Source organism: Xiphophorus couchianus, chromosome 15 (genome assembly GCF_001444195.1).
Source record: "Xiphophorus couchianus chromosome 15, X_couchianus-1.0, whole genome shotgun sequence".
Taxonomy (NCBI): domain Eukaryota; kingdom Metazoa; phylum Chordata; class Actinopteri; order Cyprinodontiformes; family Poeciliidae; genus Xiphophorus; species Xiphophorus couchianus.
The window spans coordinates 5,341,100-5,356,369 of NC_040242.1; the positions used below are offsets into that span (position 1 = coordinate 5,341,100).

The 15,270-nt window shown below is 37.3% G+C and overlaps 1 protein-coding gene across 1 annotated transcript in view; it reads left to right on the top strand.

Annotated features, from left to right (window-relative positions):
* Positions 1-15,270, top strand: part of scara3 (scavenger receptor class A, member 3) — a 20,696-nt gene continuing 5,426 nt past the window's right edge. Inside the window, exons 1-7 of the mRNA XM_028039794.1 lie at positions 1-379; positions 8,479-8,514; positions 11,024-11,068; positions 12,860-12,979; positions 13,976-14,056; positions 14,313-14,431; positions 14,585-14,829. Of these exons, the coding sequence (XP_027895595.1) occupies positions 373-379; positions 8,479-8,514; positions 11,024-11,068; positions 12,860-12,979; positions 13,976-14,056; positions 14,313-14,431; positions 14,585-14,829 (653 nt within the window). The 5' untranslated portion in view covers positions 1-372. The remainder of the gene's footprint in view (positions 380-8,478; positions 8,515-11,023; positions 11,069-12,859; positions 12,980-13,975; positions 14,057-14,312; positions 14,432-14,584; positions 14,830-15,270) is intronic.

The following is a 15,270-nucleotide window of genomic DNA, read 5'->3' on the forward strand; positions in this document are numbered from 1 at the left end:
TCTTTTTTTCTCCTTCCCTCCTCTTCAGTAGTTGCTCAGTGGTTTTGTGTTTTCAGACTCTGAACACACATGTTCAGAAGTTAGAGCAGCCGTTATCCATTTTCTTTTTAAAAATGAAAACCATTTAACTTATATGCATTAGTATTTTTTTAATTAGGCATACTTTTATCCAGTTTGGATGCAGATGAACATCTCTTTTCATGTCTTTTGCATAAATGCATTGTGGGATGTTTGATTTGCATGTTTGGGAATACAAATGAGCACAAATTTGTTGGATAAAAGGTAAAAAAGGACGACATTATCATCATCCTGATCCTTGTTCTCAGGCAAACTGGAACAGCATCACCTGCCAGGCATCCAACGACAGAAACCATGAAAGGTAAAGCTGCTCTTTTTCTTTAATCAAACTTTGGTGGGGTTTCTTTGTTAACCGTGTAAAGAGAAGCCATGTTTGTCACTGTGGGATGCAGGCAGGCACCTGCACTGGGCACCAGCCAACATATGCTTCTCATCAGCGCCGAAACTTGGCAGCTCGTATCCTGAGAAAGTGCTCGGTTGTTGTAGTTGGACGTGACTCCTACATCCGTCAGCTTTAAAACTGTGTGAGTGCAAAACGCAGCAGTTTCTGGAGAGCACAAAATCTGCTTTTCCTCTGCCAGATTCTCACAAACTCCCAAAACCTGGGCGAGTGAGTTTAGGTGTGTTTTATCACAACAGGGCGTGAAAGAAGAGCCTGCAGTGGCTTTGAAATGTGCTGATGCTCTTACAAGTCTCACGTTATTACAGTACAAGAAGAAGAACGCTAAATAAGGCAAGAAATTAGTCATTTATGTTTTTTTTTTTTTAACCTGTTTAGGCCATGATCAAATGATTGATACATCCCCTACATAAAGGGAACGGATCACGTGCAAAATTAATATTTTGCATGTGTTTGTACTTCCATTTGGGTGTCAACCACTTCTAGAAACAACCCAAGTGCTTTTAATGGCAATAGGTTAATGTTTTTTGGTGTCTGGAAAACGAGCTGTTTTGAAAAGAAATTCCAAATGTAACGTCACATATCAGCTGGGACTACCACTCACCTATCAACCCGAGCAAAGTCTAGCTCGTTACTTGGCAATGGCAGTGGAGTTCCGCCATCACCTAGCAACCCAATTGGAGCTGTACAATGGCTGCTGGAAAATACAAGTTGTTTTGTTCTTGACTTAATAGACATGAAAACCTGCAAAAATGCATCAAATCTATCTCCTAGCTCATTTTCAATGATAATAATTAAGTACACCCTTGCAGGAGCTTTGGCAGTTTGCTGGTTGGGTTGCAAATTAACACCGTATGAAGCTAAAAACACATCCACAGTGACACCAGAGCAGCAATTATTTCTACCTGTCAATCTGGAAGGAGTTTTCAAACAATTTGAAGCCCCATCAAAAGATCATTCACCAGTGGAAGACACCAGTAGGAGGTGGTATCCTCCTGGAAAGCTACATTTTTTAACCTGTATCATGTTAATTATTAATGTTCATGACAGGACAGTTTAAAAAAGACTGAACAAGTAAGTCATGTTTGCAAAAGTTGGCAAGAAAAAATTGAATCTGAGTCAACCACAAAAACAAAATACTTTGGACAAATGAGACTTAATTAAACTATCTGGACTTAACTATCCAGATAGTTTGGCTGCTATCCACAGTGGTTTGCTTTTAAAAAAAAGAAGATAACATGCTGAGAATGATTCACAACAACTTTATTTGAGAAAGCATTTAGTCAACCTGCTCAAGAATCTAACACTAAGCCCAAAATGCCTGGCAAATGTTTCCTACACGTTGTTCTGGTAAATGTTGTCTAGTTTTTCCCATTTGGTTTGTGTTCTCGGAAATCACAAACAGATCCACGATCTTGCTGAATGAATTTGCATATGAAAGACAAAGTGGTTTATATTGGGATGTCTGTGGCTGCATATTCATTGCAGGACAATGATTTCAAACGGGGTACTGAGTTGGTTACTGTTTATATGAAAGTGTCAACAGGAAACAATTTCCAAGTAGAAAGGCAAAAATTGAAGTGTTAAAATGACCCAGTTGAAGTCCAGACTGTAACTTGACTGAAGTGCTGTGGAAGGAGCTTTATAGAGAAGTTCAAAACTCAATGAGCAGAGTTAGTGTTGATGAGTGGGTTAAATATGAGAATAATAAAGTCGTACTAACAGCTTTTTCAAAAGATCAATGCTAATGGTGTTTCTTAAAGGGGACGTATTATGCAAATTTCATATTTTTAACATTTTTATACTCCCATCCATTTGGGTTTCTACTGCTTCTAAAAACAAACCAAGCACTTAAAAAAAACAACATCTAGCCATATTTTGGCAATAACTTAATGTTTTATGGTGTCTGGAAAACGAGCCGTTTCAAAAACCTTCCAAATGTACCGTCACAAATCAGCAGGAACTGCCACTCACCTAGCAACACCAACAAAATCTAGCCTGTCACCTAGCAACTCAATTGAAGCTGTACAATGGCTGCTGGAAAAGACAAGTGTTTTGTTGTTGGTTTACCATCCAGAAACCACTTGCTGCATTCTTGTTCGCTGTGCAGAAGGCGCCACTTCTGTTTTTCAGGTGTGAGTGTAAGAATAATTTTGTGCGTAAAATGTAATGAACATGTTCTGTTTTGTTCCTTAGACGTATACTAACCTGTTCAAGGAAGTGTAATAAATCACCTTTAAAGCATTTCACTCATGCGGTACTTAGTTTTCCGTGTAACTGTGTCTTAGAAAAAGCCACACATAAAAATAAAAAGGGATTATTGTACATTAAGCTAGACCTTAAGCTGGAGCGAGCTTGGTGAGAGTCAAACTGAAACCAAAAGAATGTCATAAATTAACTCCATAATAGCACAAATGCGCACTACCCAGCCAAACGGAGTAGGAGGTCTCATAATGTGGTTTCCAGCCTCTTCCAAGCAGAATAAAACTTGCTGCTTTACAGATTTCTCTTTGGGTTGGTGAAGACGGGAAGAGATGGGAGGTGAAGGCAGAGGCAGGTGGCTGCGAAGGAAAGACTCGCAGAAAGGCGATTTGGATTGATAAGCTCGTGGTAATTTTTGTTCTTTGAGATGTTTTCTGTCAGCCAATCAGTTTAGGAGTTTTTTATTCACGATATCAGAGGTTTGTGGCCTCAAAAAACATTCATCTGACATTATTCAGTTATTGCCAGAAACTTGACCTCTTAATAGGACAAACCCCAAATTTTCTCCTTGATGGAGTTGGAGACCAAAAATCTTGGTTTCATAATTACAGTTCTTGCATTCCACAGCTCTTAATGATCATTGCGTGAAAATGAAGGCCAGTAATTGTGTCGTACACACCCTTTAGCCTTGTAAAATCTAACCGAGCTTGTCTTTCTGTCTCCTTCTGGCAGTCCAGACTAGTTAAGTCCTGAGAAAGCATGCACAGGATGGAAGAACTCCTGATTCACTGTGGAGGATCCGCAGTTAAAAACAAGAAGTCTCTTTCTTGTCTATAGTTTTGCAGACTGCAGCAGTGCATACCAGAGAGCTCTGTGTAGAGACCACACGCTCCAGTCAGAGAGCACAAAACGGCTGAGATGTCAGAAAATGTTTGAAGAGGGAGAATTGTAATTTTTATGAGCTGTGGTTAACCTCCAGTCAGATCTGGAGAGGATCCCATCTTCTGACTTTGTGAATGCCCTTCTTTCCACGGAGAATTGTTTTGCCAGAACATAGTGCCTTGCAAAAACTTTTAGACATTTTGACATGTTATGAATACAAACTTCGATATTCTTTAATTGAATTTTGCTGGTAGATCAACACAAAGTGGCACATCATTTTGAAGGGAAGGGAAATGAATTCATAGACTGAAAAAACAGAAACTTTCATCGAGTATTTTTGTGCAAATATCTTAGTGAGCTTAAAATAAGACAAAACTAACTTAAACATAACTTTTCAACAGGACATAGGAGCTTGTTTTATGTCAATAACTCATGAAGAAGTACTGGTTGCATTGGCAGATTATTTCACTTATAACAAGACATTTTTTCCAATGTTATGAGTATTTTTAATCCATATTAATGAATTGTTGACTTAAAACAAGGTCCTGTTTCTTTCTGAAATGTTACTTGTAAGTTAGTGTTGTCTTATTTCAGATGTACTGAGATACTTTCATTATAAACTAAACCAAAAATGCTTGGTAATATGTTGTATTTTTGCAGTGAGTTTTTTTTCCCTTTTTCACAAATTATATCGTTGCGTTAGCTGCGCTTTAATTGCAGTTGTGCGCAAATCTTTGTCAATATTCTCCCAATGTCGAAAAAACACAATTTCACATTTGCAGTGTTTCCATTGAATAAAAAATGAAATTAAAATCACTCATGAATCAGCTTGTTTACGCAGTAAATCATTACAAATCATGATAGTGACGGATGTAAACATTTACGTGAGAGGAGACTTCTGCGTCTTATTCAGGTGTTGGAACCAACAAGACGTATGGAGCTACGTTACGTACGCAGAGTTTTGGGGGAAATTGTAATATGCAATTCTAAAGACGAGCTATGAATGACACACAACTTCTCTGCGATGCTGTGAGATGCACATTGTCCGTAAAAAGCAAAACAACACACACACAGGCATTCTTCTACCACTTCCTGTCGTCTTCTTCGTGGGTTTTCGTCAGTAGTGATGCCTGGCAGTTGATCACGTGACTTGTGTGAGTTGAAAAAGTATTTCCACTGCAGTTTTGTGAAATATGTCCATTTAGATACAGCCGAAAAATCATCTCATCTTATCACAAAACATGAGTTTTTTCAAAATTGACGTTTCCATTAAGCTAATTTATTTTTTGGAATTTCAATTTGAGCAGTTTTATGGTTAATGGAAACACAGCAAGTAACGAAATCAAACATTTATCTTGCTTTTTATTCTATTTAGTTTCTCTGTCCTTAAAGGATAAGTTCCTTTTTATGACATTGTTTTGCTAACTTATCTTCCACTGGACCTTTGGAGGTTTGGATGCGCGCGCAGCTCATATTACCGATAAAGCATGACCTACCTCGGCCACAAGGAGGCCCCCAAGAGCAATTGTTTTTTTGTTTTTTTTACCTGTATAAACAATGATTTCTACATGATCAAATATATATTATTCTAAAAAGAAATCACAACTTTATTATGAGACTGTGTGTTTTTGTCAATATAATCACATAGAATGAAAAATCAGCCACTTAGCTTGCGTTTACAGATTTCCTAGAATCTTTTTGTGACTGACATGGTGAGGTCAAACACGTTTCTTACATGTAAGCTTAAAGCAACACCCTTAGTTAAGAACAGTAATGTTTAGCATTTTCTTTTTTCAGAACCATCTGTTCACCTGCAAATATCTCTCAGGCATGAAGGGCAGAAACAGGAGATGTTTGTAGCGGCACACTTTCACAGTCTGTTACATGTCGGCCTTTTTGTGCTCCTGTAACCTGCTGCTTGGCTCAATATTTTCATAGCTGCTGGAACTGCTTGATCTACAACATCTGGGCCTGAGGTCACAGCCAGGAACATGAACAGTTACATATTCATATTTTATTGCCATAAAATATCACGTTGTTCGCCAAATACTCTCGTTTTGTACTTTAAATCCAAACATGGGGATAAAAACAGCTGTACAAAACTCTTGAGTCTTCCCTTACCTCAGGGGTGTCCAAAGTTTTTGTCAAGGACACGATGGCCTAAAAAAAGGTTTTACCCACTCAACAATAAACTAAACATGTAATACTTAAATTAAGGAATCGGATTTGTTGCTGGAAAAGAATGTGGGAATTATTCCAGATTCAAAACGTGCTAATTTTCTAGGTACCAATTGGAAAACAATAGGTCACAATTTAATCAATTCTGGTGAATAAAATCAGGATTTATTTCAGTCTTTCTTTGAAAATGCTTGCTGTATTTAGCCAGGTTTATTAACGCAGATTTGGGTGCAGCGAAGCTTGTTTTTGAGTAAAAGTCAAATACAGCAAATGTTCACATATAGGGAACATACAGGCAGAAAATAAGTTAAAAAATAAAAAATGGACCTCAGATTGACTTGTCTTAATTTAATTTATAGGAAAAACTCCCAATAACTTTCAACAAATGTAGATACTTTTGATTTTTATAAGCTTTGAGATTGTAGAATAAATTTTATGCAAATAAAAAATGTTTTTGTTTTTGGTCAGAAATCTTTCCGCGTACCTGACGTCTGCCCTTTTATTTTGTCAGCTAATGAAGCCAAGCGAAGTTTAAACAACTTTTCCACTGAACCAAATATGTTTCTAAGTATTTCACAGCTTTTTCTTTTTCCTGACTGGGATTGTGTGACCTGGTCAACTGCAGTCAGATTAGCTTAGTTCTGCTCTGTGTGCTTTGGACCGGTCCACTTCCTTACTAACGAGACGGACATTAGTTTTTTTCCAACATGGCGCAGTCCAAACCCACAAGGCTGGCAGAAAGAAGGTGAAAAGTTTGGCTGTAAACATGAAACTAGTGGAAGGATAAACCTGGATAATGACTTTAAATTCATTTTCAAATAGAAAAATGAACCAAAAAACAAATTTAACCCCCAAAATGACAACATCTTATGCTTGTTGCACACGTTTAAAGTTTTAATAATAATATTCAGGGCAAACTAATATATGCTCACTATTCACTTTAATTACTGTATATTTATGAATAAATGTGTTTTTTTCTCTTTTCTGTTTTTTCTCCCTCCTCCCTGTTTCGTTATGTAAGCTGTTATTTTGTGACCTCAGATGTTCCACCTCTGTCTCATGTAAACTTGGACTTTTATGCAACGTTTCCAGAACAATAACAATTTATATATATTTTTAGATTTATCTTGTGATGTCATGTTGTCTTTGTTCGGTTCTGTTCTCTAATTTTCCTCCAGCTCAGACCGTTTTGTTTAACCAGCTGTCAAATTATGTTGTTTGAACTCGTTTACTTGAGATAAAACAATTTGGAGTAGTTTAAGAATTTGGTGAAAATGTTTGTCTTAAAGCAAAAATACTCAGTTATGTTATGAACCTTAAGACCTCTGCTGGTTTTCTCATGCCACCCATTTTTGTTTTGTTTCTTTATTGCAAAATTTAGACCTCTGCTCATAGACTAAAATAGAATAGAATATTTGTAGCAAAACTGAACCAAGCAAATACAAAAAATTATTTCTTGTTTATTTTTTTCCAGTTTCCATTTGAGTTTGCAAATGAAGATGAGGATAAAAAGCTCTTTGAGTTCCCGTTATCTTGCTTTTGGTGACTTTTCTCCCAAATATTTCACACTTTAATCTGTTGTGTCCCCGCAAACTGCAACATTATTACTATGAATTATGCAGTATTTAACACATATTTAGCTGTGCATTTCCAGTTAAACCCAGCATCATTTATATCCCTGGTAGATTTCATTTTATGCATCTTTAAAATTTACTAACATATTTGTTCAGATTGGAAGTAAAATGAACAGTTGTAGTGTGGCCCAGATAGAGTCACAACTTTAATCTGAGTTAACAATCTGTTTCTAAATAAATATGAACTTGTTTTCTTTGCATTATTTGAGGTCTCAAAGTGCTGCATCTTTTTTGTTATTCTGACCCCTTCTCCTTTTCTGCACATACTGTAAATACTAAATTTTGGTTTGGATTTTTGGAGACATGTTCATATAATAAAAGGACAATGTTCATTTTACTCAAACATAAACCAATAAAAAGTTAAATCGGAGAAGCTGGTGAGTTTAAGTGGTCTCTTAATTTTTTCCAAAGCTGTATCTGTGGTTTCTGAAAAAGTAAAATGCCAAATGTACCCCGGAAACATGACTGCAAAGTCAAACATTTCAGATTCAAACTATAAAAATATGTCTATAAAACTACATGTCTAGCACATTTTCAGCAGTCTAGTAGCCCATTGTGACCTTGTTTGCATAAATATCAGCTTAAACCAGTGTATAATATCCAAGTATCTCTCATCAGGTGCTTGTCAAACAGAATATTTGTGACTTTTGCTGTTCTTTTCCTTCACACACTCCCCTGTGGTTTAATTGTGTGTTTCCAAACCACCACAGCCTCAGGTGTGGCGCTGGAAAGCGTCCAGCTGATGACATGTTTTATAAAGTCTGCAGCTATAAAAACATGAAGTCAACCCTTTTGTGGGACCCGTAATAAAAACTGACTTTTCGCAGTTTATTAGCGCTATTGGTTTTTTACAGTGGTTGTGATGACAGCCTCCTCAGACTCTCGACACACACAGAAAATCCCACAAGCATCAGCACTCGCAACCAACAGCTGCTTTCCTGATTCCTGCTCACAGAAAGCATTTAATAACCAGGCGGGACCACATGCTGTGTTGTAGGAGAGAGCGATAGGGAGGCAGATGCTAACGGTCAAACTAATTAAGCTCGTTAGAGGTAGAAATAACTTTAGACTTTAAATCTGTGTCTCTTTGTCTCTATTCTGCAGACACCAACGGTGGATACGAGAACCAGCTATTCAAAGGTAACAGTAAATAATTAAGCTGGTTTTGTCATCAAGGTTATGAATTTAAATTACTAACCTTTTGCAGAAAATATGAAACTTAATTGCTTAAAACAACTATCATATGTTTTCTGTCTTTTTTCTTTTTTTTTTAAAGGCAGTTGATGCCATAAGGTCCATGTGTCAAACTCAAGGCGCGGGGGCCAAATCTGGCCCGCTGTAGCTTTTTATGCGGCCTTCAAGACTCCAAATTACATCAATAAGTCCCTCCAGTTTTTCACTAATCCGCAAAATTTACACAAAATCAACAAACCCCGCATTTTGTCTGATTTTTTTTGGTTGGTCTTAAGTGTCTGCTGCCTCAGCCTTACTTGACATCAAGCTATAGTCTGTGATTGAAACGGTGAGTAATACAAAGGCACATTAAACCTCCCAAATATCTTAAACATTTCTTACAAATATTTCTAAATTAGCACCACAAAATCTGTGATTTTGATTGGAGAAAAACCCCCCACAAAAAACAATTCATTAAATCCTGGAGGGACTGATCAGTGTGAAAAAATGTTCAAACAAACAGCAATTTCTTCTTTTTTTTTTTAACAGTTTAATTGAGGCACAACCGGCCCTTTAAGAACATTCAGATTTTTTAGCTCAATGGGCTCTTTGCACCTCAGCTTCCGCGTTCGGGGAAAAGCGGCTCATTTTTGTCCGGGCTATTAAAGATGTCATTTTACAGTCGGTGTTTGCAGGGTTTGCCAAAGCTAACAATTAACGATGTACATCGTATTTGTAAGGCGGGATCTAAAGCCCCATCAAGCAAACAGGAAAAAGGTTTTAAGACGTATGTATCGTCATACATTCATGGATATGAAGGTGAGTCTTACTTTAAAGTTCTTTAAACTTCGTGGCTAACATTAGCTTTAGCTTATGCTAATAGGGAATATTCTCTGACATTTTACTAATACAATTGTACTATTTAAATATCTAAACATTCTTATTCTTTCTAACGGACAATGTTCTTACGTTATTTTGTATTCATTTTTAAGTTTATTGCTTTAATGTGTGTTTTTTGTCGTTAGTGTCAAACAGAGACCAAGTAACGTGGAGATTACGGTTCGGGCTTTTTGCTTCCGAAGCATGAGGAAGCACGAGAAGCCCCATAATTTTTGTTTATTGTATTTTTGAGTTCAGACATATTTAATTAAGAAACCAGAGGTGGGGCGAGTAACACAAATTTTAAAAAGAAAAAGGTTTGTTGAGGTGTGGATGCTTACCTCTGTAAAATCGGATGTCATCATCAGACCCTGCGAACCTTTGTAATCTGAAGGTAGAATGGATTTTCAGTTCTTCGATCTGGCTTGTTAGGGCTTTTATTTCTTCTTTTAATTTATGGTTTCCATTTATTACCATGTCCAGGCCAGCTGGTTCTGGGACAGAGCAATAATGGTGATCTGCATACGTGCATTCCACAGGCGGATCACTCTTTCCCATACACTGGCTCTTCCAGGCTGAACACAGAAGTTGTTCCATTGAAATAGCACAGGGAGGCTCCTGTTTTTACCATTCTTCTCCCGCCAGGAGTTTTAGGCTGATGAAACTGATCCGGAGGGAAGTGAAGGCTGCAAACTTTGCTCTGCGATGTTAGCTTGATGTTGTCGCGACGAATATTGACAAGCCATCGTTGTTGTAAGTCAGGATCGCTTGGAAATCCATGAAAACTTAAACGACTGTTATATTTAGAAGACACTGTGCACCGTGGAACACAACAGTGTTCATGGTATTGCTTAAATTGCCTTTGAAATACGAGTTTATCTTTCCTTGCGGTCATGGTCACTCATAAGGAAAAAAATGAGCCGTATTTGCGCATGCGGATGTGACGTCAGAGCGGCAGGTGCAAAGAGCCCATATGACACCACTGCCATAAAGGGACGCTTATAGTGTCACCAGAAAATATTGACACTCATTCACTTTTCCAACTGTTTTATTTTTAAAAAAGAGGGAAAAAAGCCTACACTGTAAAAACACAAACTCTTATCAACTGTTTTGGTCTAGTAGTTTCTAGTTCAAATGTCTTAGTACACATGAAATAAGATTAAACTTATTTTACAAGTAACATTTTAGCAAGATAAATGAGCATGTTTTAAGCCAATAATGTCTTAATATTGGTGAAAAAGTTGCAGATTATTCCACTTACAACATGGCAAAAATGTCTTTTTCATCAATATTAAGGCATTGCTCCTGAAATTTTCACATCATTTATAAATTTACAAAAATGTCCAAAAACTTTATTATTATGGACTTTTTTTTTAAGACAAACAAAAAATGATCAACAACGTAATAAGAAAACAATGAAGAGGTGACAATAGTTTCTTGTAGATTTAAGTTTTTGTTAGGGGATGTATTTGTGAATCCCAGCTTTGTTGCTGTGTCTCAAACTCACAGGGTTGTAAACCAAAGTTGTTCTTTCTATTATTAATATCAAAATATTAAAACCTAAACTTGTGCTATCCATATTTTATCCACTCTTCAGATGAGGACTTCATGGGAGAGGAGGAAGAAATGCCTTCATTTAGAGGTAAGCTTCATACTATATGCTAATATAACTCCTTTTTGCAGTGTATGATTTAAAAGTAGATTATATGACAACCACTTTACTATTTAACTGTATACTACCAAACTGCTGGCATGACACTTCCTGTTGTAGCCACAGTTTTCATTTGTTGTTTATTTTTAAATAGTTGGGAGGAACAGTGGCGAATCCAGCTAAGCAAGCTATTTAGCCTGGGGTTGCTAGGTAACCAAAGAATGAATGAGTTGCTAGGTAACCAGAGTGAGGTAGATGGGACCTGTATCTGATCTTTTTATGACCGTCTAAAACAACACAGATCGGGCTTTTTTAATGCGATTCTGGATACTTGTATATGTGGTCCGAAATCAGATACATATTTCATCTTTTCAAATGAGACGTGAGTCTATACAGCCAGGTCGCTTTCATCCCATTGATATTCGACATACGTCACTATTCTGCGCCCTGTAGAAAAACAACAACTGTGATGGACTATGATGAGGATTAAGTTGTTAATGTGTTGGTGCGGTCAGACAACAACTTCAAAATCGTAAGTTTTATACTCCATCGTTGGCATCCATGTTTACTTCCGCAAACACGACACACTACTGGCGATTGGCAAAACACCGAGCAAGATCTCTAAGCCTGACATTATGGCGCACTCTACTGCGCATGCGGGACACTTTGAGGTCGTTAGCATTTCACTGGTGAACACATACACGCATAAGCTTAACTTCCCGAAGGACTGGTGTGGATATGTCCCCACCAATATCTCCTTCTCTTTTTATATATATGTCCGCTGATTGATCTAGTGGATTGGACATTATGTGACTTACTGTGCGCTACAGGCGCTATTGTTTACATTGAGTCAGGAATATCAGTGGTGGGGAAATAACATAACCAAGCAAAGAATCTGGAAAAGTGACGAATAGTTTTGATATTAATTGTCAACACTACGACAGCAAAATAACAAGGTCCAAGGGATTCACATTTAACAGGTCAGTAAAAAGGTTTAATTAAAAAAATATATATAAAGAAAATGGGGAGTAGGTTAGCTATGCTAGCTTAACGTTTGTCACCTTAACATGTGTTATTGCTGCGCAGTTCGGAGTATTTCGGTTCAATTAACACAAAAATAAGGCGACCCACATTTTCTGACAGATAATCAGGAGAGCAGGTGTTTAAGTTTATACTAATCAACCACCGTGAGTGTTCCTTCCTAATGATAGCAAAATGAAAATTCAAAAACATAAATCTGCAACGGACAGAAAGTTTTGTTTGGTGTTTTTACTTTTTTTTGTGTGGGAAATGTTTTTGTGTTTATTTTTTTGTTTTGTTTTGATTCCTGATGCACTTGAACGTAACCTTTGCTCTGCTGTCCCGGGGCTCTTTATTGGTTGCCATGGCAACGAGTCACGCACTTTGACCTTAGCTTTAAGTTCACCGACTGAGAGAGAAAAAATTACGGAGCCCCCTAGGGGACATAGGGAATTTTTTTTTTTCTTTTGCGTTCCCTCGCAATATTTATTGCCCAGCCTCTCTTGATGTTCTTCCACTTTAGACATGCTGGATGCTTCCCATCTCCAAGAAACAAACAAAACAATCTGCAAACACAACTCCGCCTCCGTTAAATCTGCTGTAACGGCAGAGGCATGCAGCTTAGCAATGCTTTAATGGAGCATGTAGAACAGCAGCCAACGAGCCAACCACCGTTGCTTAATGTTGCAACAAATCAGAAGGTTTAAAGTCAACAAAACGTTAAGCAGACCTTTAAGCCACATTTCCGTTGTGTGTCTTTAGGTCGTTCAAGAGTTGGCTGTGTGAGATGCCAGCAAAGCCACTCTCTCCAGCTGGCTGTCAAGGTCCTCTATGGTTTTGTTGCTTTCCTCATCATAACTGTTGCAGTTCTGGCATCACTAGGTGAGCTCTGGTTTACTTTTATTTATCCCTGATTCTCTCTTTGCAGAAATAACATCCATCTGATTTAATTCAGTTGATAATTGCTGAAATAAGTATTCATGAGCAACAAGCTGCCAAGCTTTTCTGAGTTGTAATGAATTGCATGCAAAAACATAACAAAATATTTAATTTAAGGTTGATATGTATCCTTAAATTATCCTAGAGCTACAGCAGCGTATTTGGGCCACTGTAGATTGGGGGGAAAAAAGTGGAGTAAATCTTTGCCAAAAATCTCAGAAATGCACCAGAAAAACATTTTTAAGTTTCAAAGGTCAGAAATTTTCTTGAAACAAATTGGAAATTTCTAAATATAAATGTTATATTTATATAACATTTTAGCACTTTAAAGTGGAAATAAACCAATAAACATTCAAAAATAAAACAAAACCTACATACAAACACTATGTGTCACTTCCTCTGGGTATCTGCATAAGAAAATAATACTATGTTATTGAATAAATGAAAATAATATGTCATCTTGACGTCTAATACAACTGACAGTTGATAAATGACAGGAGCTGAACATGTGGAAGCATTTATCCATATTTTCTCTGGGTCAGAGCTTAAATGGGCAAAATAGCATGAAAACACACACCACACATCATTGCATTCTCCATAATGTAAACTCACACACACAAAACGGTCACACTCACTAAACTGTTAGCTCTCTCTTGGGAAACATGTGAGGGGCCAAGACCTGATCAGCTAGTAAAACAATAACTTCTCCATGTTTTCTAAGTTAATGAAAACGTAACGTGTTTTGTTGTTTTGGGTTGATTTACAACCTTCTCTGTGTTCTTTCAAATATTTCCCATTTCCTGTTTACACTGAAGGTCAGTTGGTTTTTCGTACATGTTTTTATCTAACTCGGGTGATTCTCTCTTATAAAGAATGCAAAATAAATGCGTGGATATGTATATACTTTTGTGACATTCGAAAATATTTCTGTGTCTTTAGTGTTCAAAAAGGTGGACAATTTGTCTGAAGAGGAATCGGCGCACAACAAGAAGATTGCAAAAGTTCAAGAAGGAATAGAGGGTAAAGTAAAATATTTTGGAAATAGCAATTTGTAAACGATCTAAAGAATAAAAAATGTTTTGTATATCCCATAAACCTACTGTAACCTGTTCAAGGAAGCATAATAGGTCACTTTTAAAACTATAATGCTCATTTTTTACTGACTTATTGTTTAAACATTTACCATCCAACTCACATATGGTCTTTAAAAAGTCTGTAATGTTCTCTTAGCTATTGCTGTTATTAAGTTTCTCTCTTGCCTCCTTTCTTATCTCAGATCTGAGGTCTGTGTCGAACAGTTCAGACTGCCTGGATGTCTCATTTTACAGTGAAGAGATCAGCAGGCTAAAGAGAGAATTTGAAGACATTCAGAAGATGATACTGGGTCAAGAGCAGGTATGATCAATCTGAAGCTAAATCCACAGTGAAAAAGGTTTTCCATTTTGTCTAGACTGCATTTAAAACCAAAAGATACACTTTGAAATATATAAAGGAGGAATGTGTTAAACTGAGTGTAATGAATCTCTCTTTGATTTCTGTATTACCCAGTTTCTGGATCAGGCATCCCAAACCCAAACCACCATAAAAGCAACAAGCAACCAGCTAACACGGGAAGTCCAAAACCACCTCATGTCGCTCAAACTCCTCAACCAATCTCTGGAGAGATTCACCAATCAGGTGCAGGGTTGGAAGGAGGTGATTGATGAAACAGAAGAAAAGATGAAAACTTTAACAGAGGATCAGTACGACGTAAAAGCAACGGCGCAACAAGTCAACACAACAGTAGCACTCAGGTGACTGAACAGAAGAGATGCTGCATATTAATTAACATTTATATGCAAATACATGAGTTTAAGTAACTAAAGCTGCGTTCAAACCCAAATCCGATTTTGTGTGAATATTTGGAAATGTAGTTCTAATATGCGATTAAACGGCCTGAAAGTTTCCCGCATGCGCAGTAGAGGGCGCTATAACGTCACGTTGTAGCGTGCTCAGTGCTTTGCCCGTAGACATGAGAAGTATTCATGTCTGTGGTTTTGCCAACCGCCATAAAAAAGAAGAAGAAGAAGTGCTCAGTGTTTGCGGAAGTAAACACGGATGCTAACGGTGGAGCATAGCTCACGATTTTTAAGTTGTCGTCCGACCGAAGTCAGCACATTAACAACTTCATCCTCATTATAGTCTGCCATGATTGTTGCTTTTCTTCCCGCTTGCGCTCATCAGGATGCAGAATG